At 59.0% G+C, this 27,473-nt stretch overlaps 1 protein-coding gene across 3 annotated transcripts in view; it reads left to right on the forward strand.

The window, feature by feature from the left end:
• Nucleotides 1-27,473, forward strand: part of KCNH2 (potassium voltage-gated channel subfamily H member 2) — a 32,856-nt gene continuing 5,383 nt past the window's right edge. The window contains exons 1-8 of one of the 3 annotated variants that reach the window (XM_032483145.1): nt 1-452; nt 3,334-3,564; nt 17,981-18,145; nt 19,429-19,872; nt 20,463-20,674; nt 25,122-25,550; nt 26,074-26,461; nt 26,782-26,981. In XM_032483145.1, coding sequence (XP_032339036.1) covers nt 377-452; nt 3,334-3,564; nt 17,981-18,145; nt 19,429-19,872; nt 20,463-20,674; nt 25,122-25,550; nt 26,074-26,461; nt 26,782-26,981 — 2,145 coding nt within the window. In that variant the 5' untranslated portion in view covers nt 1-376. Of the gene's footprint in view, nt 453-3,333; nt 3,565-17,980; nt 18,146-19,428; nt 19,873-20,462; nt 20,675-22,404; nt 22,558-25,121; nt 25,551-26,073; nt 26,462-26,781; nt 26,982-27,473 lie in introns of those variants that run through there. The other 2 variants (XM_032483146.1, XM_032483147.1) reach the window with 2 other exon arrangements.

Consider the following 27,473-nt stretch of genomic DNA (forward strand, 5'->3'; position numbering starts at 1 on the left):
AGCCGCAGGCGCAGCCCGAGCCGCGGGCGCCGGAGCGGCTGTCCGCGCGGCGGGCGGGAGCCGGGAGCCTGGCGCTCGGGCGGGTGGAGCGCAGCGCGGGGACGCGGCGGAGCGGAGCCTGCGGCTCGGCTGGGGCCGGCAGACAGGTGTGCGGGCGGCCGGGCGGCCCGAGCTCAGGCAGCTCCAGGCCAGGCCCGCGGTCCGGAGCCGGCGCCGAGCGGGGACCTCGCGCCCGCAACCCAGTCCCGGCCCCGCCCGTGCTCTGCTTGGCCGCGGGGCGCGGGGATCACGGCCGGGCCGGGCCACCCGAAGCCTGTGCTGGGCCGGGCCGGGCCGGGCCGGGTGGGGGCCCGCCCGGCCCGCCCATGGGCTCAGGATGCCCGTGCGGAGGGGCCACGTCGCGCCGCAGAACACCTTCCTGGACACCATCATCCGCAAGTTTGAGGGCCAGAGTGAGTGGGGGAGGGGGCCGGCGGGGAGGGGGCTCTGGGGGTGGGCCGAGCTCTCCAGAGTGTAGATGGGGGGCGTGCCCGGGCCGTGTGCATCCAGTAAGTGAGAGTCAGTGGGGGCTGGTGGCCCCAAGGCGCTGGCCAGGGGTCGCGGGGGCAAGGCTTGGTGCTGGGGGCCGGGGGCTTGGGGCCAAGGGGCCTGGTGTTGGGGCACAAGGTAGGAGGCTCAGCTTATGTTTTCGGTATGGGGAGAGTGAATGTAACACCCTGAGTGTGCAGGGAAGGGAGGTGGGATGGGAGGGTGCAGTTATCTCTAACTCTGGGTGTCTGGAAGTGGATGGTGCTGTGTGGACACAAGAACAGAATGTATACGGTCCAGACTGTGGGACCCTAAGAGCACCGTGCCCATGCTGATTGTGTTGCTAGAGACTGAAAGCCAAACATGCGGGGTCAGTGCCCAGTCTGCTCTTGGGTGTGTGTGGCGTGTGTATGTGTCTCCCATGAGTTTGACCCTGCCCGGGCAGTGGAGGGGGAGCGTGTCTTTGACAAGGCTAGGAACTGTGGGCTCTGGGGTGAGAGGGAATCAGGGCTGAAGCTGGGCTTTGGGGGTCTAACAGGCTCCATGCAGTGACCTCAAGTTGTTGATTTTCCTGTCCCGAGCCCCTTTATGGGGTCTACAGCACCTCAAATGCTGGCCCAGTAGGAGAGGCTTCCAGAAGTGTCCCAGGCTAGGTGAATGTTCTGTGTGTGGTTGTTTGCACCCTCCTGGCATGCGTGTTTGCCCCCAAGGCTGCATGTGCCATGGTGGGTGTGACTGCCAAAGGCCCTGGGAGCGGGTGACATTCCTTGCCCATGACCCTGTGAGCACAGGACAACATGTGCTTGTAACTGTGGTGGGGGGAGGGAGGGGTCAGTTAGATGGGCAGCATTGTCTGAAGCAGAGGAACAAGATGATCCTGAGGGGGAGGAGACTGACGTGGCGGAGGGCGGTGAGGCTGGGGCTTTCCTTCCCACAAGCTCCGAGAGGCTGTGCAGGCACGGGAAGAACCTGGGCTAGGAGTTGGGGGCCTGCCTTCTGGCCTCACCTCTGCCACTGACTGCTATGTGACCTTGAGTGACTCTCTTCCTTGTCCTAGTCTCAGTTTCTCAGTTTCCTGGGAAGGAGGGGGTGGCAAAAGGACCTGGATGTGAATGGGGGTCTGTGGATGCAAGAACAGAACGTACATGGCCCAAACTGTGGGACATTTCAGGTTCCTTCTGTCTCAGAATTCCAGGAGCTCAGGGAAGGAGGTGGGGGTGGGGCCTGCCTTCGAAGAAACTCACTCTTCTCTCCAGGCCTGGGAGTAGGGGGTGGCCAGGTGGCTGTTCCTCTCAGAAGCTGGCGCGTGTGTGGCTTGTACTCAGGATTGCCCTGGGCTCAGGTGGAGATGGAGGCTTGGTCGGGGATCTTTTCCTGTTGACAGGGAGCCCTGCCTTCTGGGGTAGATGGCTGCCTGATAGTTATGGGGGGCCTGGAGAACTGACCTAAAGATGACCTGACTTCAAAAGTAACTTCCTGGAAGCCAGGCTAAGGATGGGGGAGAAGGCAGGAGGAGGCCATGCAGCAGCCTGGGCCCTGCCCATGGGATTGCCCAGGGCTGCAGCCTGAGGGCTGTGCCCACTGGGAAGGGACAGGGCAGAGTTCCGATTCTTACTGAAAGCCCCAGCATTAAAGGCCAAAGTGCCTGGAAACCTCTATGTTTATAAAAAGCTCTTATCCACAGAGCATCTTTCCTGGCACAGCTGGGGCTGCTGCTGCTGCCTGCTGCTCACCCATCAGCCTGGCTTCTGGGGCAGGTGTGATGGGGGTGAGCCAAGTCTAGCTGCAGTAGGTCCGTTGGGGCTTCTCACCTTAATGGGGCCAAACTAGGAAGGCCTCACATCCTTGGGGGAGACCCCCTTTTCTGGGTCTGTCTCCTTACTAGTGAGCCACTCTCTCTGGCTGGCCCTGACCTCTGGGTCTTTCCAGGGTTTGGAGCTGCAGGTCGCTTTCCTTGCTCTCTATGACCTTGGGCTTCTGCTTGTGACCCTCAGCTTATTCCTCACCTTCTGCCAGAAAGGTTCCAAAGCTGGGTCTGTTATTTACAAGCTGCAAGATAAGGGCATGTTCTGAACTTCTTTTGAGTCTGTTTCTTCATCTATAAAATGAGGATAGTGGCCGGGTTATCAGAGTATTAAATGAGAGAAAGAATCGTAGATGCTCATGTGGTACTACTTTCCTCTTCCTCTTTGGTACGCCCACTTCCCAGCCCCTGACTGCCCTTGGAGGGGGCGCAGAAGTCCCAGGAAGTACTGACCTGGCAGGGTCCGCAGATACTTGGGGGAGTGATTTCCTAGGGATCCCCGGGGTAAGGAGTGCTCAGGGAGCGCCTCTCAGTCTAGAGGGCAGGGGTCAGGAAGAGAAGCCGGAGCCGGTGCAAAGGGAAGGCTGGCCGCCATCTCTGGCCCTTCCCAGGATCCCTCTCCAGGCCCAGTGTTTATCCCTCCGCCGCGGCTGCTGACACGCGTTGCTGACACCCGCCCAGGCTGGCCTCGGCCCCGGGCGCGGAGGAGCGGGGCGCGGGGGGGGGGGGCGCAGCTGGCAGCCCGCCCGGGGGAAGCCACGCAGCCAGCCCGCGGGCCGGGCGGGGGAGGGGGCGGGCCACCCGGCCGTCCCCAGCCGTGGCACCTGTGTCAGGGCACAGCTGCGTTCGTCCCTGCTGGGGACCCCAGTCCCTGCTGTGCTTCCTGGGGCGAGGAGTCCCCGGGGGTGGGCAGCTGTATGTGACAAGAGAATGCGGGGAAGGTCTGGGAGCCGGGCAGGCTAGGGTCCCTGCTCACGTGCCCTCTAATCTCCGCCCCCCAGGCCGCAAGTTCATCATAGCCAACGCTCGGGTGGAGAACTGCGCTGTCATCTACTGCAACGACGGCTTCTGCGAGCTGTGCGGCTACTCACGGGCCGAGGTGATGCAGCGGCCGTGCACCTGCGATTTCCTACACGGGCCGCGCACGCAGCGCCGCGCCGCCGCGCAGATCGCGCAGGCCCTGCTGGGCGCTGAGGAGCGCAAAGTGGAGATCTCCTTCTACCGGAAAGATGGTAGGCGGGGGCTAGGGGCGGGGCCGCGGCGAGGGGTGGAGCCACGGTGGGGGCGGGGCCGAAAGGCCGTGTGTAGGGGTGGGGCCGTGGGTAAGGGTGGGGACCGTGGGTTGGGGGCGGCCTGAGGTTGGCTGGATCCCGGGTGGGTTCCATGGGGGCGTGATCCCAGCAGGGACCTTTGCTGTGCGCCAGGCGGGAGGCGCGGGCTGGGCGTTGGGGCTGCAGGGCGGACTGGGTCTCTACTTAAAGCACTCTGGTGGGATGGTTTACGGGGTGACCAAGAGGCTGCTTGGCTGTGGGTCCTGTGCCTCTGGTTCCTTCCTCCCTAGGCAGATGTGGTGGGCACCTTGAGCTAGGTGGGTTGGAGTTTGACGGCCCCTGGATGGCAGGTGCGTGCATGGACGGAGGTAACAGAAGTCCAGGCCGGCGGCTGGGCACTGACCTCCGGCCACAGGCCTCTAGTTACCCTAGGACAGCCCCTGCCAGGTGACTGGTCTGGGGAGTTGTCGCTGAGGGCGAGCCGGGGAAGGGCGGCAGGACTCTGGCTCGCTCTCTGCTGCCCCTCTCCTGCCCCCTCTCTCTTGCACTTCAATTGCACCTGGCAGGAGGTGTGTGCCTCTCCCCACAACCTCAGTTCCCTTTGTCTCATCTTTTGAGCGCCCCGCCCACCACCTTCTCCTGTGCCAGGTGTCTCTGCTCAGCCACCGCTTCCCGGCCCAGCTGCTGTGGGCTTCCGGAGAGCGGATAAACAAACCCTGAGTGGAGCTGCTCCCATACCTCCAGCCCTGGCGGGGTGGGCTCTGCTCAGGGAGGGCCGTGCAGCAGGTCTCTGGGGGACCTGCAGTTATCAGAGACTGGGGAGGGGGTTCCAGAAGTTGCCACTGGACTTTTGCTCACCAGCATGTATCTGATGAGCATTTACGGAATCCTTGTGAGCTGGGTGCAGCAAGAGCAGTGTAAGAGACAGATGAGGTCCGTGCCCGCAGGGAGCTTACCTGCTGTAGACAGCACTCTCTGTCTCCCTCTGGGGCATAGTGAGCCAGCAGCCCCTGTATGCCCTTAGCCCTGTACCTTGGAACCTCCCCTGAATGCTCAGAGTTGGCTGAGGCTGCCCTGCAAAGGCTTACACCCCCCTGCTTTTGCAGAAGTGCACAGTTGAGATCCCTGGATAGCATTAGATGGGAGATGGTCTCTGGGGCCCTTGGGAGAGGGTTTGCTTGCAGCAAGTGGGCATTCTGGCTGGAGGCAGCGGCTGGGAGACTGGAGGCAAACTCTGGAAGGCAGGGCCTTCTGTGCAGCTTTTCACTGATGTCTCCCCGGAACCTAATCAAAACAGATCTGCTTTAATATCTGTCTGCTCATCTAGTACTAGCTAATGTTGGTGGGTGCCTTTTATCCACTGGACCCTGAGCTAAATGTTTCACTTGCGTTATCTCATGGGCTCTTCACAACAACCTTGGGAGGTGGATACTGTTTTTTCCCCTCCATTTTATGGATGAGGAAACTGGAGTTCAGGAAAATTAAGAAACTTCCCTCAAAGACACACACACCTAGAAAGTGCAGGGCTGGGAATGGAACCATGTCTATCTGATCAGAGCCCTGTCCACTCTGCTCTGCTGTCACAGATTAAAAATGACACAAAATAGTTATAGGTATGCCTATGTACTGCATGTTACTTTATGTACACATTTATTTTGAAAGTTTGCAAACCGTTGATATAATGAAAAGAATGTGAATGCCCAAGTCCTGGATTCAGGTCTAACACCAGAGATTCTATGCTATGGGCCAAGCTGGTTACTGCCTTGAGCCTGTTTCTACTTCTGGTTTAGTGTGCCTGCTGGGCCGCTTGGCATCTGGGGCCTGAGTGCTTCTGTCTTCGCTGTAGTGTGAGTGAGGAGCTGGCCCTCCCTCCTGCCCCAGGCTGGTGACTTCTGAAGAGGATGGCCATGGGACCCCTTCTGCAGAGGTGCTATCATGGAATCTTGGTGACCTCGCGGATCGCCTAATCCAGTCCACTCAAGTTACAAATGGAAAAACTGAGAAGCAGAGGTCAAGTTACCAGTGAATCCGTGGAGGGAGTGGGGCTAGAACCCAGGCCCCCCACCCAAGTTCAAGCTCTTTCCCCACTCCAGGTTACTACTCCAAATGGGGCTGTGACCCAGAAAGTCATATGCCAGCCATCTCTGCCTGCCCCCTTCTCTGCTGTCACCTAGTTTCCATGGGAATCAGGTATCTCCTGCCGGCCCATAGGCTGGCCTTGTCCCTCAGGCTTTGTGGGCCCCTACTTGTCCTGGCCCTCCAGGCCTAGGGTGCAGAGATATTTCCTCTGCCTTCCCTCCCTCTCCCTCTGTGCAGTCCCTTGGGCAGGTCTCTGTGCCTGACCTGGGCTGTGTGTGTGTGTGTGTATGAGCATGAGCTCACAGCTTTGTGCATGGGCAGAGGAGAGAGGCAGAAGTGAGGAATGCTGATTCCACCTCTTGTTTCTGTCCAGGCCTTTCTCAGGGTCTCGGTCTGGGCCAGCCACAGCAGAGTGGGTCCCTGGGCTTCAGCCCCGGGGAGGTGGGTGGCTGGGGAGGAGGCGGGACCTTTTGCTGGCAGGCGCCACTGAGGACAGCTGTGCTGTATCGGTGCCTCTAGGCTAGCTCTGTGGAGTGTCAGGGCCTGGAGCCAGACAGCCCCATTATTTAGCTGCTGGGGCTGCTGGGAGGTTGGGAGGCCGGACTTCGGGGGTGTGGACTGGACATGGGGTGCCAAGGGCTCACTGGCCCTGTGTTCCTGCCCCTTCATGTCAGGCCAGGATTAAGGTAGAATTGGGAGCCGGGCCCCCGCAGCATGGGGCTGGCAGGTGGTGGCATCCCTGTGGGGCTCTGGGCGTTGCCTTGGTGGCCGGTGATGCCGGGCACACCTGCCCTCCCACATTGCACTGGAGTAGGCCGTGGGCCTCTTTGAGCACGGCTCCTCCTCTTGTGCTCCCCTCTCTGCCAGGCCTCATGGAGGTCCCCTGCTCTCTGTCTCTTGTGTTCTCTCTGCTCTTTGTTCGCATCTCTCTGCCCCGCCCCCCCCGCCACACTCAGCGTCTGCCTGTGCCCATGGTCTCTGTCCCTCTCTCTCTCCCCACGGTCTTTACCGATTTCTCCCTGCAGCTGTCTCTCTTCTTCCCTCCCTCCAGCACCCCTGAAGTTTCCTCTTTGCCACTCTCCCTTTGCCCTGGTGTCTTCCGCCTCTCTGGGCTCCATCTGGAAGTCTCTGTCTGGCTCCCCGTACCTCTGCCTGTCCTGGCCTAGTCTCCATGTCCCTGTGTCCCCGGGAGCCTGTGTGTGGGTGAGGATGGGGGTGTCTCTAGAGAAGAGTCTGTCTGCTTCTCCATTCCAGTTGCAGGCTGGTTGTCATGGTAACAGGGTCAGAGGGCCCCCCACTGCAACAGTTGAGCTGTGGGCTGGGGGAGGGTTGGAGACCAGAGGGCCAGCATGCTCCCCAGCACCCTCAGAGCCCATGGGGAGCCAGAGACCCAGAGGTGGCCCCACACCCACTGGTCTGTGGTCCCCAGACTCAGACTTCAGCTTCCCAGGTGCTTGTGCAGGTACTCTTGGCACCAGTGCCATTCCTCTGGGCCTCCTGTGACCTTCCACACACTCCGGGCCATTTCCTTATCTCTTCCCTGGTCCCTGAAATCAGACTCCTCACTGTGAGGCTCCCACACCACGCCCTTCTGCATTGTGGCCCCGAGCTCTGACTCTCACTGCCCTCCGTCCCCACCAGGCAGGAACCTGATTGTCAGGTCCCCAGACCGCCACCAGTCTTGGTTGCTGGTGAAGGGGTATGTTGAGGCCGGCAGGCAGGTCAGGTGGAGACTGGCGCCTGGGTGTATTCTGCACCCTTAAGATGGAGCCGACCGGGGTGACCCCCAGAGGAATGCGGTTAGACACAGGTAGCACTTTTCTTGGACAGGAGAGTGGGGAAGCCATTAGGGGTCTCCCTCCACCTTGGGCCTTTTGGTCAGGGCCTGGGGCAGCTTGGAGTCAGGTGGGGGAGAGCACCTGCTCCGTGGTGGCCAGGAGCGGGGCGGGGCTGCCTCAGGGCCCAGCTGCTTTCCCTCCGCAGCTCCAGGGGCTCCCTTGGGGGGGGGGGGTCATTCCTGAGCGGGAGCAGGGTGCCCTGTTCTGCTTGGGGCTTCCTGTCCCAGCTCCACCCTGGGGGCGAGGCAGGCCTGCCATGACTGAGGGTGTGTGGGCCACTCCTGCTCTCCTCTGGGGTCTGGAGAGTGTCGGGAGGGTGGCTCCTCCGTGTTGTGTCTGCTGTAGCCCCCGAGAGGAGCTATGTAAATATTTGTGCAGAGCCGTCTGGGATGGGAGCAGAGTTTGATGGTGGCCTTGGGCTCTGGGGAGGGGGGCTGTGGGCAGCAGGGGGGACCAGCATAGGGGTTGGAGTGTGAGATGGGTGAGACTCTGCCTCTCTTCTGCCCAGAGGTGGCTTCCAGGGTGGCAGGACTTGAAAGGTTCCAAGAAAGTTCTTTCAAAATTAAGTATCTTCCCCGAAGGGGCCTGAAATGCCTCTGTTAGGGAACCCCTTGCTTGGGCTGAGAACGAACCTTTTTCTTTAAAAAGACATTCTCTGTCATCACCCCTCCCCTGTAAGCAGGGAGGGACGTGGAAATAGCTAGCCTTCAGTGTGAAGGAGTTTAACAGAAACTTTCCTCCCTGCTGTGGGGTCAGGGCCAAAGAGGGGGCACGGAAGGCCACCTGGGGCCAGTGATGAGTATGGGGGGGGTCTGGATGAACCGCTGTCCCCCTAAAGTCCCTTCCTGTCCTTAGTCCAGGGGCCCATAAAGATCTCCATCTTGTGAACTGTGAGTGGCCTCAAGTGGACTCCTCTCCATTCCTACCAAGTGTCCAGGGACTAGAAGCACCTTGAGGGCAGGGCGGTATCTTCTCCTTGACCCACCATCACCCTCGCCCACAGTTGTGGTTGAGGCTGCCATGTCTGACTCCCCCACTAGATTATAAGCTCTGTGAGGGCAGAGAGTGGCCTGCTTTGTTCTTTGTTGTATCTGTGTGTGTACTGCAGAGTGGGAGCTCAGTTCATGCTTGCTGAATGAGTGAATGAATGAATGAAGTGGGCAGTGTGCTGTGTTGCAGAAACCCTATCCTGGGAGTCAGAGTCTTGGGAGCAATTTCTGGTTTAGTTACAGACTTGCTGTGTGGCCTTGGACAAATCACTTCCCATCTCTGGGCCTTGGTTTCTCCCTCTCTGAAAAGCCTTAGAATAACAGAATGCCACGGCTGGGAGGGATCTTAGTGGATGAGGAGGCTGTCAGGGCCAGAGGAAGGTGGGTCAGGAAGAGGTGGACTGAGGTGGCCACTTAGAGAGTTTGGAGAACTCCAGCCCAGCTGAGTGTGGGGGATGTTGTGGGCTGCAGGGAAGGTACTGGGGATTCTCACCCTCCCCGCCTCAGAGATGGACCAAGGAGGCCCGGACCAGGGAGCTAAGCTGGGGGAGGGGACGATGGCCGCTGCATGACCAGCTCTCACAGGCTCCCTCACTGTTGTGACTACACTTGTAGTTTGCAAGCTGGGACACACGCTTTGTGGCAGGTGGTCCTTAGACTGGGGAGGCCTCCTCTCCATCATTTTACGGGAGTGAAATTCTCACTTGGAAAGGCTAAGGGGACTTCCCCAGCTGGCAGGTGCTTGGGTGAGAATTCCTATCCAGTGTTTCTCTTTCCACTCGAGTCCTGCCCAGCATGGAACACCACCGCACAGGCTGACTTGCCTCAGAGGGCCATTTTTCGGCATGATGGTCTCAAAGCCCCAGGAAATTTGGGTGTTAGCTTGGGCTCCCAGAGCTGCAATTCCTCATTCGCTAAGTGGGATCATAACACCTGTCCTCTTGGGTACCGCTGGGAGAGGTTCAGCAAAAAGAGAATAGAGGCAGGGCAGTATCGAGTGCCAAGGCTCTTGGCACCCTACTTGCCATTAGGCAGGGCATCGCCCACGCGGCCACAGGTACTGGCCAACCAAGGAATTGAGCCGACTCAGGGCCGCAGCATCCCTGTTCCCTACAGCTCTCACTCCTTGCCCTGCACCCGGCTTCTGCATGCGTGTGTGTGTGTGTGTGTGTGTGTGTGTGTGTGTGTGTGTCTCTCTCTCTCTCTCTCCCCCCCACCCCAGGCTTTTGCTGGCCCCAGCTCCTGCCTCCTCCCTAAATCGTGGAAACCAAGATATTCGTGTTACTGGTTTTTTCTTTCTCTTTCATTGGTTTTTCTCCTTTTTCTTTTTTTCTCACTCCCCATCCGTTAGTTCCCCTTCCCTTAGGCAACCATTCAAATGTACTTCCTGTGAATGTGTTGCTTGCATATGTTCTTGCAAAATGTGTGTTTTGTCTGGCTGCATGTAGGTTTAATTTATGTAAATGATATGTGCTATATATTGTATTCTGGTGTTCACTTTTGTTACAAAGGAGTACGCCTTTAAGTCCAGCCAGGTTGCTCCTTGACACTGAGTCCGTAGTGTCATATTCTGTGGGGTGCTCCCACCTCATTTCACCTGTCTGCTTTCCTGGAGAGGGCCCTCCACATTGTCTCTATAAATGATGCTGCAGTGAACATCCTCATCCATGGCCCCTTTTGGACTCATGTAGGGATGTTTCGGGGATTCATCCCCAGGGGTGGCGTTGCTGGGTCACAGGGTACGTGGACATGCAATTCAACCACGCACTGTCCAGCTGTAACCAGCAGGGCTGTACCTATCACCGCACTCCCACGCAGAGCAAGGGATTTCTATTCCCCCGCATCTCTGCCACACCTGGCATCATCGGCTGTTCTAATTTTTGCCAGTGCAGTGGGTGAGAGTGATACCTTGCTGCTTTAATTTGCATTTCTTTGATTTCATGCGAGTCGGAGCATCTTGTTGGTAGCCGTTCAGGTTTCTCTCCCGCGAGTTACCTGCTCATATCCTCTGCTCATTTTTCTATGACGCTGCTGCCTTTTGTTCTTGTTGCTTTGCCAGAGTTGCTTATGTAGTCTCGAAATACAGATGTATGCAGTTAAATATCCAGCACGTATTCTGGATGTTATTTCCTGTTGAATCAAGATACTGCACATATCTGCTCCCGTTCAGTCATCTGTTAAATTTATCCAACAAAGATACTTCCTTTTGATACAAAGTCATGGATTTTGAGCTTTGTTTGTGCTTTTGAAGTTTTGTTTAAGAAATTCCTCACCATTCCAAGGTTGCAAAGGTCTATGTTTTCTTCTATTAACTTAATTGTTTTACCTTTCTCAGTTGGGTCTTTGATCCATCCTGCCTACCGCTGTCTGTGGTGTCAAACAGGGATCAAGTTGTATTTTTTCCATATACTGAGCCAATTTTCCCAACACATCTAGTAAACAGCCTGTTCTTTTCCACTGATTTATGGGGCTACCTTTATTACCGGTTAATTTCCCATATATCCATCGATCTGTCTTTGAACTCTTTTGTTCCAAATATTTATTTGTCTGTTCTTGCATCAAAACCACATTAAAAATATGGCATTTAGTATGTCTCAGTATCTGGAAAGGCAAAGCTTCCCTCTCTGTTCATCTTTTGAAGGTTGACACAGATATTGTGGACCTCTCTTCTTCTTTGTAAATTTCAGAGACAGTTTATCAAGTTCCTGGGAAGAAAAACCCCACTAGGATCTTAATTGAAATTAGGTTGGTTTGGTAGGTTAATCTGGGGAGAATTGACATCTTTGTAATATTTGTCCCATCCAAGAGACTGGAGTGGCTCTCCATTTATCAGATCATTTTTGCATCTTTTATTAGTTTAAGGTTTTGTTTTGTTTTTCCCCATAGAGGCCCTGTGCATTCTTGGTCACTTCCTAGATATTTTATAGTTTTTGTTGCTATTATGAAAGAAATCTTATTTTCCACTACCGATTCTAATAGCTTAATGCTTGTGGAGAGAAATGCTGTGTGTTTTGTGGGCCGATCTTATATTTGGCAGCCTTGCTGAGTGAACTCTCTTATCAGTTAGTGCTAATGGTTTATCTGTTGATTTTATTGGTTCTCTAGGGAGATGATCCTATCATTTGCGAATAATGCTGGTTTCCTCTTTATGCCTGGGTCACTGCCGTATGTGTTGATGCTGGAACATTCCATCTGCCTTTTCAGCAGGCTCTCACATGTACTTGTGTTTATTTGCTGGAGACCCTCCAGTGTCCTGTAAGGTGGGTGAGTCAGGGAGGAATTGCAAGTCTCGGTTTAATGACCAAGAAGCTGTGGCCGACTGGGTGACCGATGGGACAGGGCTCTCTCAAAGCGTCCCTAGGTTCTCTGGGATATGCTGGGAGCCAAGGTGGGAGCGCCGTTTGAGAAGCTCGCTGAGCCCTGGAGGAGGGCAGGGACCTCGGTTGTCTCCTGGTGGACCACGGCTCTTTGTATCCTTGCCACCCGTGGCTGGGTGGTCAGCTTCCATGTTCTGTGCTGTTGACTGGATTTCACAGTGCTTCAGCAAAAGACATCACCTAATTCCCATGGGGGTTCTCACTGCTGAGGGTGGGTTTGAAATGGGCAAATCCTCTTGTGGAAGGACAGTCAGTGCCCCTGGATCTGAAAGGGAGCTTAGAGGGTGGGGAGATGGCCCTGGCCACACCTGCCGTCAGCACAGGTCACTGCCCGGAGTCCACAGTCAGTCCCTGGACACCTGCTTACCCAGTACCTCCTGTGAGCCCAGCCCCACCCTGCCCTCAGGGCTCTGGGGGGAGGGAGGAAGCTTACCCCGGAAGCCATGCACAATCACCTCCCACATGAGGGATCTAGTTTGAGAAGAGTTCTCAATGAGAAACGTCCCTGTGGGCCAGGTGGAGCAGTCAAGGAACTCTTTGTAGAGGGGGCCTTCGGGGCCTAGAGGGTTGGGAGGAGCTAGAGAGAAGCCGGGTGGGGCCGCGGGGAGTGGGAGGGTCTGGTGAAGCTGGGGTGTGCTGGAGGGGGCGCCCGGACCCGCCTGCTGGGGACTTGGCCAGTCTGTGTGTCCCGGGATGGGAGGCCCAACTGGGAGAGCAGGCTGAAGGATGTGTGGGTCGGGAACAGGGGATTCTGAAAGATTCTGCGGAGGGACAGGCTCCAGGAAGCAGGAGGAGGGAGGTTAAGTGTGGAGGCCTCAGGGAGGCGGGGAACGGGATGGAGCTGTGAAGAGAAGCTTTCCCCGAATAAACATGGCCTGGTTTCACCTTCCTGGGCTTCTGTGGAGCGGGGCAGGGGTGTGACTCCCAGTTTACAGACTATGAGGCTGCATCCTCAGAGGTCGAGTGGGGCTGAGCCCCAGAGATTTTCTAGAAAGAGCTCTTCTCCCGAGGACGTCACAGTGGCTTCAGGGAAAGACAGCACATACAGGCCACCTGCAGGGGTGTGGGTGTTAGTCTGGATGACTGCACAGGCCCTCTGTATGGCCCTATGGGTCTCTGCGAAGGTGTGAGGCTGGAGGGGTGGCGGGAGGGTCTGTCTGGAGATGCTTCCTCTGTATGAGCTGGGGTCTGGATTGTGGCTCCCCATCCCTGTCCTGCAGTGAGTATCTGCGGGCGAGTCTGTCCCACTCAGCTCCTGGAGTCAGGATAGGATTGCCCCCACCCCGTCTGTTTCACACACACACACACACACACACACACACACACACGCGCACACACACTTAGGCACACCCATTCACTGGATGGCCTCTCAGGCGTCCCTGCTCCGTCCCTTGGGCCTGCAGTGTCCCTGGCCCTCTCTGGGCCCCTGTTGCCCATGAGAGCGGTGTTAGCGACACGGTGGCCCCCGGCCAGGAGCAGCTCCTGCTGCATCTTCCTGTCGCCGCCACCAGGCTAAATATAACCTGACACTGCACAGCCCCGGGCCGCCGCCGGAGACAGCCTCTGCCTGGGGGCGGACAGGCCAACTGGAGCCCCAGCCTCCTGCCCTCAGCGTGACTTTGGGCCCAGCTCCTCCTGCTCCAGCAAGGCAGGAAGGCGACTAGGGTGAGGATGGCTGCCTCCCCGAGGTCACCTTCCCTGCAAGGACCCGGCACCCTGCCTTGTTACAGCTCTGGATGCTTCCACAAGGCCATCTGTCATCTCATCTGGCACCTGGGGCAGGAATCACTTGTCCCTGCAGTACCCCTAGGGAGTCTGAAGCTCAGAGAGGTGGGTGGCCTGCCCACAGTCACACAGCAGTTGCCTGGGTCTCTTGAGGGTCAGGGCAGATCAGCTCAGCTCAGTCCCCAGGATCCCTCTCTCTGCCATCTCATTCTGGACTCCGAGCCAGGGAACCTCGTCTCAGGGAGGGTGGGCACCCCAGATGCTTCACATGCATGTGCTCGGTTAGTGTTCGAGGGGCTGAAGAGCCGCCTTCGAAGGAGCTGTGATGGCACCTAGTTTGCAGACGAGCACCTGGAGACTCTGCCTGGGGAGCTTGTCCAAGGACACTCAGGCCACCTGCAGGCCTCCCCTTCCCCTGCTGCCTGGTGCTGCCCTGAGAGATAAGGCCTCCCTGCAAAAGCAGAGGGCAGCTCTTGCCTGGGGCACAGCCAGGGGTGCCCAGAGTTGGGAAAGTGGGTTTGGGGCTGTCGGTGGGGCCTCTGGGTGGGTCGGGATTCAGGGTGGGGCAATGCCCCCAGGTGCACCGGCAGGCGGGGGTTGGCACCACGGGGAGCAAGCCAGCGTTGCATTCTGATGAGTGACGTTGCTCTTCCCTGGAGTCAGGAGGAACTGCGGCACCTGGCAGGTGGCCAGGCCTAGCTCTCTCGGGAGCCCCCCCAGCTGCCCCTTCCTCTTTTCCCTTCCTCAGTGGCCTGCAGTGAGCTGCATGACTTCTGTGGCTGTTATAATCTGAGACCCAGAGGAGCCTGTCAGTGTGCAGCTATCCATTCATGACTCCCCTCCTCTCCTGGTCTCCATCCCCGCAGGGCCCAGGGTGCCCTTAGCCCCAGAAGGCAAGCAAAGGCTGGGTGCCCAGCCTCCTCACCGAGACCCAGGTGTCTCAGCTGGGCCTGGGCCTGGGGGCTGTGAGTGGGGTGTTCTCCGGCTTCAGCCACATGGGCCAGGTGGCCTCAGGGGCCTCTCTGTTCCTGAACCCACCCCCCCAACCTGCATCTCCCACTCTTCCTCCTCCTTTTATCAAGACCTCCCTTGGGTACTGGATGAGCTCCCTGGGGCTCGGGGGGGAGGGCAGGTGACTTGCCCAAAGTCATTCTGATGCCATGAGTAAAGGCTCCTTAACTCTTGTGCCTGTGCCCCACCCCTTTGCACCCGGGAACCCCACAGGCTTCCTGTGGGTGTGGCAGGGGTCCTCTCCGCTTGCTTTCTTCCAGTCGGTTCCCTCCTTGCCCCTCCTCCTGGTTCTGGCTGCCTCGGAAGTGTGGGCCAGTGCCTGCCACAGAGCGGCTTTCGACGGAACTGCAGCCTCACCCGGCTCTGGGGTGAAGTCAGCCTCAGCTCAGAACCTGCTCTGGGGGGGGCGGGGCAAGTAGGAGGAGAAGAGGGGCAGAGTGCTGAGCAGGGTCTAGGGTGGGTAGGTGCAGAGCTCCTGGAGGGCAAGGCACCGTTCTGTGCATCCAGCGCCAGCCCAGCCACAGACTCTCATCACTTCTTTGCCCAAGGTCAGAGCCCCACCAATTTGTTTTGCACCCAGGCCCAGTTCTGGCTGTCCCTGTGTCCCACCTCTGGCCTGCTGACCTCCAGCTACCCATAGGGACCCCTGCCCGCCATAATTCCAGCCAGTGATGGGATGGGGTGTGCTGAGGTCTGGCTGAAGAGCTTGGGGTGGGTATTGTGCTGGCTCACGGAAGTCCCAGCCAGCCAGGCAGGGTGGTGGGAGGCAGAGCCTGATGGGGCCCTGGTGAACGGGGGCCACCTGCTTTCCTTGCTCTTATGTCCCCTTGAAAACAGCAGCTGGAGCCTACTGCTCCCCCACCCTCCACCCCCCAAATCCTGCCCCAGCCATCAGGCAGGGCTCCAGTTCACATTTTTGGAATAACAGGGCTTTTACAGGGTTATTTGAAAGGGAAAATTCCTTGAATATTGACAAAGGGAGAGGACCAGGAGGGCTCCATGTGCATGTCTGTGGGTCTAGGGTTGGGGAGTGGGACTGGGCTGCTGAGGGGGGGCTTATATCTGGAGTTTGGGGGCCTGGCAGGGACTGGCTGGCAATTTGGGATGCTAGTGTCCTGGGCTGTCTGGGCTGCAGAGTGCAGCTCTGGCCTCTCTTGCTGGGAAGCTGGAATGAAGTGGGCATAGGTGCTGAGGCCTCGAGGTCAGAATCCTGAGGCTGTGCACTGGGGCAGGATCCCCAGGCCATCCTGAAGGGCTGCGCCCATTGGGGTTCCAGACTCTGGACTTATCTAAGATGAGTTTTCCAGCAAGGAATGAGGATCAGGGGCCTGGATCACTGGCTCCCAGGGGTGGGGTGTTGGGGGTCTGCAGGGTGAAGGTTTCCTGGTCTCTAGCCTCTCCTTAGTCCCTTTGAGGGCTAGTCCCTGTTCAGGCCGCTGCCGGCCATCACCATATTAGGGCATAAACTCTAGGCGGGCTGTCTGGGTGCCAAACGGTCTCCAGCTGGGCCCGGCCTCCTGCAGCTCCCAACACCACAGGCGGGCTTCAGCCGGGCCATGTCAGAGGCCGGAGGTCAGGGGACAGGAGCAGCTACTGGAGGGAGACCCAGAAAGAGCCCCCCAGCTCAGGTCCTGCAGGCTGAGCCATGAGTGTCTGGGATGCGGTGAGTGGAAGGGCTTTGGGGTGGGGCGGAGAATTCCTGGCCAGCCCCTCCCCTGGTCCAGCCCCCCTCATCCCAGTGCCACCCTGTTTCAGTTGGGTTCAGAGAATCTCCTTCCATGAGATAAATCCCACAGCTGTTAGAGGCGCTGATCTTCCCCTTCTCAGCTCTTTCCCCTGGAAAATCTTCCCTGAGCCTGGCCAGCATCTCCCAGGAATCAGGCCCTTTGTGCCTGGCCTTCTCAGGTCCAAGGTGAAGCTGCGGCTGCACTCCCCAGGGCTAGGTTGGCTGCCAGCCCCTCCAGGTTGTTGGTCTTGACTCATTCACCCCCGCCACTTCCTCTCCACCAGTCTTGATTCTTGACTCCTTCCTCACCACTGCCCCCTCAGCATTAGCACTGGAGCACCTGCCGGCTGGTGCAGTGTTCTAGGCGCTAGGCTCTTCAGAGGGGACGCAGACGCTGGTGAGTTAGGCCCCTGCAGTTCAGAGAAGACATGAGCATGGGGGAGCAGAGACAAGGAAAGAAGTCTCTGCCCTGGCAAGAGAAGGAGATGAGGAAAATGCCTGGTCCCCACAGGGTCCGTGGAGAAAGAGGAACAGGATGTTAATGCGCCTTGTTGTATCCAGGAGGGCTTCCTGCAGGTGGGGTCCTGAGCTAGGCTTTAGGCGGAGCCTGAGAGCGCACCACGGTTTCTTTCAGAAATCAGCAGAGGGGAGGGTGAGGGGGCCGTGCACTGGACAGGGAGCAGAGTTGGACAGGGACCCAGGTGGACTGGGTACATTTGGCCTGATGGACTGGTATCACCTAGAATAGGGGCTCTGGTGGCCAGAGAGAGAGAGAGATTGGGAGGGAAAAAAAATCCAAGAACAGAGAAAAAGATGAGTGACTTTGATGAAAGGTGTAGAAGCAGTGCTTCTCGGCTCTGGTGAAGGATCAGTTTTATTTCTAGTAAGTTGCAGACCAATGCTTGTGTGAAATACAAAAATCATGTGCTTGGATATTGTGGCAATGCCAAATTTTTGAAACTCCTGCTCTCAACTTCTGAACTTGTCATGCTGTAGATGACACAACAATTGGGTACTGACGTAGGGAAAAGACAGAGACAGACAGCACACCTGCTAACCTGTCTATAGTGTTCAGTGCACGCCTGGCATTGCCCTAGGCAGCTGGCACGTGTTGACTTATTTAATCTGTACAATTTATGAGGAAAGAATGATTATCATTCTCATTTTGTAGATGGGGAAAGTGAGGCACATACGACGAGGCAGCAGAGCTGGGATCTGAACCCTGAGATCCTGAGCCTAAAGTCTCTGGGCTTAACCACCAGGCTGCGCTGCCTTGCACGAGGGAAAGCAGAGATACATTGAGAGGTTAGGGAAGAAGATGAAACAACGCAGGGAGAAAGGAACATAAGCCAGTGTGAGGAGACTGCACATAGGGAGGGGGTGCTGGAGAAACAAGACAAGCAGAGAGAGAGAAAGGGCGGGCTTTGAGAGCAACAAGCTGGAGCGGCCAGATTGGGGAAGAAACTCAGTCTGGCAGGCATGTGGCAGGAGGAGGGCTTGGGGCAGGAGACACTGGCAAGAAGGGGTGAGACTGTTTGTGGGAGCAGTGGGGGAGGCAGAAGTGGACAGGCCCCTTTAGGATTGGGGGTCCATCCCGCCTGGTACCACAGTGGCTGTGTCCCCGCTCTGCAGGGAGCTGCTTCCTGTGCCTGGTGGATGTGGTGCCCGTGAAGAATGAAGATGGGGCTGTCATCATGTTCATCCTCAACTTTGAGGTGGTGATGGAGAAAGACATGGTGGGGTCCCCAGCCCGTGACACCAATCACCGCGCCGCCCCCACCAGCTGGCTGGCCCCAGGTAGGTGCAGCTGTGCTCTCGGGCTGGTGCAGAAACACCTGGTTTCCCTTCCCTGGGATCATGAGGCTACCCAAGGAAGGGGTGTGGAAGGGATCCTTTCAAAGATGGTAGGGGGGAGGTACAGCTCAGTAGAAGAGTGAGCTGCTTAGCATGCATGAAGTCCTGGGTCCAATCTCCAGTACCTCCATTAAAAATAAATAAATAAATCTAATTACCTCCCCTAATAGTAAAACAAAACAAAACAAAACAAAAAGATGGCGAGAACACGGAGAATACGGCTGGTCCCATCTGGCTCAGGATGGACAAACGGGAGTGGAGTGACTGACTGAGCCCAGATTCACAGGTCCTTGGGGCAGGATCACAACTGGTTTCACAGCCTTACCTGCTTGGGTTTCCACCACAGCATCTCCTGGGAGTGGTCCTCTCTCCTGCCCCAGGGATCGGGGATTCACCCTTCCCAGATGGCTCTGGCCACTTCCAAGTGGCTCCCTCTGCTCATGAGAAGTTTCAGTCTCTCTCATGGATTCAACTCTGTGAAGTTTCTACCTCTGGTCCTTGTTCCTGGTCTGGCCAGCTCCCTGCTGTGGCCTCGGCTAATTGAGAAGAGGATGCGAGGGGAGTGGTCCCTGTGGCTGGGGACCTCACTTTATCCTCCTGTGACTCAAAGGCTCAGAGTCATCCCCCCCTCCTGCCCCCAACCAAGGCCCTCTTGGGTTTAATTTTAAGTATTCCCTTAGAGTCACAGGAAGGAAAAAATCACCTCTTGGTTTCTCAAGCTCTAAAATGGCAGTGTTAATAACGCTGGCCCTACCTGTTCCACAGGTGCCATTTGCAAGATGGCAGGTCATGGCAGGAACCCATGGCATCACTCCTCCATTCAGATGCAGACCCTGCCATTTACTGTGTGACCTCCTACCAATCACACAACTCATTGGTGCCTAAATTTCCTCAGGTCTAAAATGTAGAGATAATGGTACTCACAAGTGCAGCTGTGAGAGTCTCAAATGGTTTGTGTAGAGACCCCGGTGATGTGAGGCTCAAGAAATGGTGGTTTATTATTGCCAGAGCCTTAGATAAGGTTGTATTCTAGACTTTTCTGGAGACTTGAGTTCTGTGCAGTAGGAGTGGGGGTGCAGGGGTGCTGGCTGTCAAGGCTCCTGCTTTCCCTCCTTCCTCCCCTTGGTGACTGGGGCTCCAGATCCTGGGCCTTGCCCCCTCTGGGGCTGTGGCGGTGCCCACAGCCACGCGCCTCCCCTCGCCACGCGCCTCCCCTCTCCCCGCAGGCCGCGCCAAGACCTTCCGCTTGAAGCTGCCCGCACTGCTGGCCTTGACCGCCCGGGAGTCGTCCGTGCGGCCGGGTGGCGCGGGCGGCGCGGGTGCCCCAGGGGCCGTGGTGGTGGACGTGGACCTGACGCCCGCGGCACCCAGCAGCGAGTCGCTGGCCCTGGATGAGGTGACGGCTATGGACAACCATGTGGCGGGGCTTGGGCCAGCGGAGGAGCGGCGTGCGCTGGTGGCACCCGGCTCTCCGCCCTCCTGCGCGCCCGGCCCGCACCCGTCGCCCCGGGCGCACAGCCTCAACCCCGACGCCTCGGGCTCCAGCTGCAGCCTGGCCCGGACGCGCTCCCGAGAGAGCTGCGCCAGCGTGCGCCGCGCTTCTTCGGCCGACGACATCGAGGCCATGCGCGCTGGGGCGCTGCCCCCGCCACCACGACACGCCAGCACCGGTGAGTGCCGGCCCCCACCCCTGTAGGAACCGCCTGGCCGCGTCCCCACCCCAGGCCTGCCCCATTCCAGGACCTCAGCTTCCTCCCTCCCTGCCCTGTCCAGTGTGCCTGGGAGACGGAAATCCCATTAAGCCCATATTTAATCCCATTAAGTGGCCTTTTAGTCCATTAATCATGCATTTATCCCCCTGCATTCTTCCACTCTCAGAGCCCTGCTGGCCCCGCAGCTGGCTCTCCCAGCTGGAGTGGGGATGGCCGTGGGGAGTCTGGAGGGCGGGAGAGGCATCTCTGTACTGCCCCTACCTGGGCCTCTGGCAGGCCCCCAGGCCCCGTTGAACAGGCCCTTATGGAGGCTTTTCTTCCTTTGTCATCTCATAGTTGCATCTCAGCCTGCTTCCTTTACTTGGGGAGGGGCCTGTCCTTGCTTGTTTCTCAGTGACTCTGCCCCTCTCTCCTGAGCTGGCTTCATTGACTCACTGAACGCCACGGCCTGGCTCATGCAGGGCCTGTCTCCACCTCAGCTCTACGTGGTCCACCTGACTTGCCTTTGACCCTGCCTGCTGCCCTGACCCGCTTTCCCTCCACCCCAGGGGCCATGCACCCCCTGCGCAGCGGCCTGCTTAACTCCACATCAGATTCGGATCTCGTGCGCTACCGCACCATTAGCAAGATTCCCCAAATCACCCTCAACTTTGTGGACCTCAAGGGTGACCCCTTCCTGGCTTCGCCCACCAGTGACCGGGAGATCATAGCCCCCAAGATAAAGGAACGGACCCACAACGTCACTGAGAAGGTCACCCAGGTCAGTGCCCAGCTCCCTGGCTCTCCTCTCACCTGGGAGGAGCTTGGAGGGAAGGTGGGAGTGGACTGTGGTCAAAAGTGGGGGTGGAGGGGTGCAGTCACTGAGGGCTGCTTGAAGGTGGCGGACCTGCAGGCTGGGGATGGAAGGGAGGCTTTCAGAGTTGGGACAAGAGAACAAACAGTATGAGAGGTCCTGGAGAAAAGAGGACTGGAGAGGAGGTAGCATTGGGATGGGGCAGATACAGAGGACAGGTTGATGGGGCTCAGGGAGGACATGGCAGTTGAGGCTGGGCACCTGGGAGGGTCAGGGTGGGTAGGAGAAGGCCTCCAGAGGGGCACAACAGGGTCTGTTCACACCTTGTGGTAGGAGAGCACTGGGGGGCAAACCAACAGGAGACTTCCAATTAGAAGAGGCCACAGAGGTCGAGACTGGGGGGTCCTGATTCTTCTAGGCCAATATGATGAGCCAGTCAGAGGGTGCTAGGGCCAGGGTGGCCTAGAGGTGCCCATCCTTTCCCCAAACCACAGGAGAGGAGAGTTTCCTTCCCGTGTTGGGAGGGGAGGGTGTGGTGGTGGGAGCACAGATACAGAGGATCAAGTCCCTGAATCCTGGGCCAGAGATTGCCAGCCTTGGGGGGCACTGTCTGGTGGCAGGACCTGCTGGTCTCCTGCCGCCTTTTGGCAGTAAGGTGGTTGGCATCACCCCCACTGCGCAGTCCATCTCAGCCCCTTCACGGTCCTGGCCTTGGGGGTAGGGTGGGGGAGGCTCAGGAGTTGGAAGTAGGAACAGTGGGGGCTCCTGTCCCACGCCTGCCTCGCCTCAGTCCCCGTTGCCCCTTCCTGTCCCTCCCACAGCAGCTCCCCTAGTTGGCCCGAGTGAGGGAGCTGTCCGCTTGCTTGCTGCCTCCTCGGCCCTCCTCCTGGCCCTGCTCCCGCTGCTGCCTCTGGCTCTCTGGGCCCCTGCCAGGTCTCCAGCCCCTTGGCCTTGACTCCAGAACGTTCTCCCACACCCTAGGCCCCATATCTGGCTGCCTCCTCCTCACCCCTTCCCTGCCTCTCTCTTGCCCCACCTGGAGCCCAGGCTTCTGCCCTGCTCTGGTGCCCACCATGTGTGCTGTCGTGTTGTGGTCTGTGCGTCTGTGTGTGTCAGCGCGCGCGTGTGTTCCTGGCTCTTTGGTCACCGGGCAGTCTCTCCATCTCTGGGTGTCTGTCTGACTCTGGCTGGCTGGTCACTGGACCGGCTGGGCGGGGGTGTTGGGGAGACCATTAATCTGTGGTGACAGGCCGGGCTGCTGGGGGAGGGGGAGGGGCGCGGGCTGCGGGAGCGGCTGCAGCAGGAGCCCTGAGCGGGCCGCGGGGGGAGGGGGCCTCTGGCCGGCGGGGCGGGGCGGGGCGGGGGAGCCCAGTGTGGCGGGTGGGGGTGGGGACCCGGGAGGAGGAGGGGCCGGCTGGAGGAGCCGAGGTTCCGACCGCCTAGCGGCTGCTGGGCTGGCAGCAGGCACAGCGCGGCACTCTGGCAGCGGGGCCCGCACCAGGGGGCCATGGGCAGCCCGAGCCAGGCGGGCCGCTATCCACGCTCACTGCCAGGGTGACCCCAGCCCCGAGATCCAGCCCTAGCGACCCTGGCTTTATGCCAGAGGCAGAGGCTGCCTCGGGAGCCAGGCCGCCAGCCTCTGGGGCACAGCCTGGGCTGGGACTGCTGTTGGGGAGCAGGTGAGGTGCTTGGCTGGGCCCTAGGGCCCCAGGGCAGGCAGGCTGGGGGGAGCCAAGTCCTCCATGGCGGCCCCAGCGGGGAAGGCGAGCGGGACAGGGGCCCTGCAGCCCAGGGCCCAGAAAGGCCGGGTGAGGCGGGCCGTACGCATCTCCAGCCTGGTGGCCCAGGAGGTAGGTGATCCCCCAGTCCCTCCCTTTCCCTCTGGGGCTGGGACACTGAGACCACAAGTCAGATGTGGCCCAGAGGGCTCTGGTTCCAGGCGGGGAGAGGGCTTCAGAAATGCAGGATGGTTTGGGGAGCCATGGGGTCTGTGGCCCCATTCATCCCACTCTTGGCTCCAGCCTGCTCTTCCCAGGCCTGCCAGGCTAGGTGGACAGTGTTTTTGTTGCCAGGGCTTCTGCTCTCCTTGGGCTTTCGTGGCCCAGTCTTCTAGCTCAAGACGCAAAAGGAAGAGAGGGGAACAGGAATGAAATGGGTGCCCAGAGAGGATGGTGGGGAGATGGGGGAAGAGTGTGCCTCCCGCTTTCACCCCACCTCCCTCAGCAGGCTGGGACAGTGAGAGGGCTGGCGGGCAGCAGCCCGGCCTGGCTTGGATGCCCTGGGGCCCCACCCCTCCAGCACTCCGTGTGCTGGGGTGGACCCTGTGGTGGACGAGGGAGGCGTGGGCTGCTTCTGGGGTCTAGGTTTGGGGCCTGGAGTCTGAGGAGGCTGGGGGTCAGAGGCCACTGGATGAGTAGTGAGGGCAGGCTGAGCTGGGACACCTGGCTCACCTCTTTTGGGGCAGCCTGAGGTGTTGGTGGCTCCCCAGGCTGATGACTGTGTAGGCTCCTCCTGGGAGCCACCTCTCTGCCCCCAGGGGCTTCTGTGAGAGAGCCAGGAGCAAGCTCAGGGAGGATGGCAGGGGGGCGTTAGAGTGGCTCAGGGGTGAGTCTGAGACTCCCACCCGGCAGCTGAGCTGTCTGTCTTGGCTCTTACGCTCCTCGTGGCTGGGGGACAGTTGTGGGGGGGAGTCTTCTCGGCCACAGGTGAGGAACCAGGGTTTGGCAGGTCAGGGGAGGTTGCACACTGGCCCAAGGCCGTATGGTAAACTGGTGGTTCCAGGGCTGAGCCTAGCCCCTGTAGGATGAGGTCTGTGGGTCCAGGGCTTGTGTTCTGGGCTTGTCTCCTCTGTGTGTGTGTGTGTGTGTGTGTGTGTGTGTGTGTGTGTGTGTGTCTGTGTGTCTGTGTGCGTGTGTGTGTGTGTGTGTGTGTGCATTGGGGTGGTGCTAGTCCAGCTGTGGGCAGACTCGGGGAGGAGGGGCAGGACCACATCTGTCAGGTGTGGTCCAGCACAGTCCCTGGAGAGCCGGGCAAGGAGCCCCTTCTTTCGCTTCCTAGTCTGCGAGGGCTCTGGTCAGTTCCAGTTTTTCAGTACCCACTTGACTCCCCAAAGGTCACTGCCCCATGTTCTCTGCCTTAAGGAACAGGTGGCTTGGGCTGAAAGCAGGGCAGAAGTGGGGTCCTGGAAGCCACATTCTCCTTCCTCTGCCGCAGGCCTCAGATGTTCCCAGCCACCCTCATCATGTGCCTCTGGAGCCCTGTGGCCACCCCAGGGTGGTTAAGCCCCTAACTATGGCCCGTCTTAACTTCTACTTACTTCTTCTAAGGAGATATTCTCCGAAGCCCACCTGGGGGGGGGGGGCGGGCGGTGGTTGCAGGGGAATCCCCAGTTTGACTATAAATGGGAATCTTTGGGGCTCCACCCACTGCACAGAGGCTGGAGGATGCGGGGCCCTGACACTTAGTGCTGCTCCTGTGGGGTCTTCAACCTTGGCTCTCGGGGTGGGGGGGGAGCCTTGGGTTTGGCTGCCCAGGGAAGACAGGGCCAGGCTGGGAAATTCTGGGGATTCTGAGGGGTAAGGGGAGGCCACAGGGGGATAGACAGAGGCTCCTGGGACAGTGTGGGAAAGCTGGCTTCAGCTCTGCCTAGTTTGGCTTGGGGAGAAAGGGTGACGTGGCTACTGCCACCTGGTTTGAATGGCGAGCCTGCCTCTGCCTGAGTGAGGAGGAGGCAGGACGTGAGGTGAGCCTGTGCAGGCTGGGTGGTCACTTCTGAACATCTGCTCTGGTCCAGGGCGAGTAAGGGGAGGGTGGGAGTGTCTTGGTCTCTCTCCCCTGGATGCCAGGGGACCTGGATCTGGGTGGCTGGGTCCTCGGGCCAGTGGCATGAAGGGACATTTAGGCCCTCAGTCCCTGGACCACCAGCAGTGGGACTTGTAAGAAACTGCAGTGACTGCCACCATTTATATTGCTTAGGCTGCGAGATGTGGTCATTGGAGCATTTTCTGGACCGTGGTGTATGTGGGACGTGCTTGTGTGCACGTGTGTGTGTATGTGGTCTTGGGTGAGGGGGCGGGCAAGATCTCATGGTGGGAGTTATATCCTCAGTTATGGGTCTGCATTGCTGGTGGGGGACAGTACTTGTGGGTGTTACTGTGAGGTGCCCTGGACTCAGGTGGCTGGCCAGGAGGTCCTGTGCAGCATGGGGAACTGTAGTGCCCAAGTCGAGGGGTGGTCAGTGGCTGTGGCCACTTGGCTGAGTGTAGGCCCGCCCCCGACACTACTTGGCCTCTTCTCTGGAGGGCCCAGCAGAGATGTCACCTGCTTCTACCCTGGATGGTCTGTGGCCTGTTCTCCTTTGCTGGGACCCCAGCTGGACATCATGCGCTCGCCTCCACCTTCCCTGCCCGTTCAGGTCCTGTCCCTGGGGGCCGACGTGCTGCCGGAGTACAAGCTGCAGGCGCCGCGCATTCACCGCTGGACCATCCTGCACTACAGCCCCTTCAAGGCCGTGTGGGACTGGCTCATCCTGCTGCTGGTCATCTACACGGCCGTTTTCACCCCCTACTCGGCTGCCTTCCTGCTGAAGGAGACCGAAGAGGGCTCCGCAGGCCCCGACTGTGGCTATGCCTGCCAGCCGCTGGCTGTGGTGGACCTCATCGTGGACATCATGTTCATCGTGGACATCCTCATCAACTTCCGCACCACCTACGTCAACGCCAATGAGGAGGTGGTCAGCCACCCTGGCCGCATTGCTGTCCACTACTTCAAGGGCTGGTTCCTCATCGACATGGTGGCTGCCATCCCCTTTGACTTACTTATCTTCGGCTCTGGCTCTGAGGAGGTAGGTTGGCAAGGACACAGGGGAGAAAGGAGGGAAGCAGGTGGGAGGTGGTGGGGCCGAGGGGGCTGTGAGAGAAGGAGGGCCACAGACCCACAGCAGGTGCCCTAGCTAAGCTGGGCCTGCTCTCCTTTCCATACGAGCTTCTCCCTGGTTTTAGAGGCCCAGAGTAGCTCCCCTTTCCCTAATGTGTCTGTCCAAAGTGGCCACTGGCTTCTGAGTCACATGGAAGTGTCCCGGAAGCTAGTGGGTCCTCTGGCCAGGCATCTTAGGGTGGGTGCACCTTTCTGAGCCCATTTCCTCATTCTCATCATGGGGACCGTGAACCCTTTGTCACAGAGCTAGCATGAAGATTAATGTGACTCTGTGCTGGGCCCATCGCCTGGGAGGTGCTTCTATTATGAAGAGGTTCTGGGAGGAAGTCTTTGGAGATCTCACCTCCGATGCCCCCTGCCACCGCCCCCGAGGGCTGCAGAGCCCCGGCTCCTCATTTGCCCCCAACACTGAATATCCCACCCGCTTCCAGCTGATCGGGCTGCTGAAGACGGCGCGGCTGCTGCGGCTGGTGCGCGTGGCGCGGAAGCTGGACCGCTACTCGGAGTACGGGGCGGCCGTGCTCTTCCTGCTCATGTGCACCTTCGCACTCATCGCGCACTGGCTGGCCTGCATCTGGTATGCCATTGGCAACATGGAGCAGCCGCACATGGACTCCCGCATCGGCTGGCTGCACAACCTGGGCGACCAGATCGGCAAGCCCTACAACAGCAGCGGCCTGGGCGGCCCCTCCATCAAGGACAAGTACGTCACCGCCCTCTACTTCACCTTCAGCAGCCTCACCAGCGTGGGCTTTGGCAATGTCTCACCCAACACCAACTCCGAGAAGATCTTCTCCATCTGTGTCATGCTTATCGGCTGTGAGTGCCCCCGGGGCCGGGGGTAGGAAAAGCCAGCAGTCCAGGGTCCAGGAAGAGCCCAGGACAGAGGAGAGGGAGGGTGCTAGATGAGCCAGAGTGGGGTCTCTAAGTCCCAGGGACCTCCATCATGGCACATTTGGGTGCTGGGACGCCAGGGTAGAGGCACAAGGCAGAGCGGAGGGGCGGGTGTTCCTGGGCGTCTGTGTGTGTGCATCGCGAGTGTGTGCTCACACTGAGACATGACTGCATGTGTCCCTGACTTGGGGCAAGGGCGGATGGGGTCCTTCAGATACTGATGGCCCCACTCACCCTGCTCCCAGCCCTCATGTATGCCAGCATCTTCGGCAATGTGTCGGCCATCATTCAGCGGCTGTACTCGGGCACGGCCCGCTACCACACGCAGATGCTCCGTGTGCGGGAGTTCATCCGCTTCCACCAGATCCCCAACCCACTGCGCCAGCGCCTTGAGGAGTATTTCCAGCATGCCTGGTCCTACACCAATGGCATCGACATGAACGCGGTGAGGCCACTGCACTTGGCCACGGGCTGGTGGGGACTGGAGGGAGCAGGGTGACCGTGGGGACTCCTCTTGGTGCAGTGAGCATGGATCAGCCCACCAGAGTCACACTCCATGTTCAGGAGGTCCCAGTTAGCACTGGGGAGGACCCTGAGAGGTACGTCACCCACCTTTTGCCTGTGAGCTTGTTGACGGGGAGAGCTCTCACTTTGGGGCGGGGGCCAGACCAGGCTCTAGGTGATCATGTTTAATCCTTACAAGAGCCCCAGGCAGGAGCTGGTCTCCACACCTCACACATAAGAACCTGGAGGATAGAGCAGTGAGGCGTCATCCCCAGGGCTACACAGCTAGAAGGGGTGGGACGGGTGAGCTGGAATGGGCACCCAGGTCCCTGGCCCCATGCTGGATGCTCTGGTGCTTCCTGCAGGACATCTGGGTGGGGGGTGGGCGTAGGGTCCCAGAAGAGGGCATGCTGAGCCAGCCCCCCTCCCCCAG

This window comes from Camelus ferus, chromosome 7 (genome assembly GCF_009834535.1).
Source record: "Camelus ferus isolate YT-003-E chromosome 7, BCGSAC_Cfer_1.0, whole genome shotgun sequence".
In the NCBI taxonomy this organism is placed as follows: domain Eukaryota; kingdom Metazoa; phylum Chordata; class Mammalia; order Artiodactyla; family Camelidae; genus Camelus; species Camelus ferus.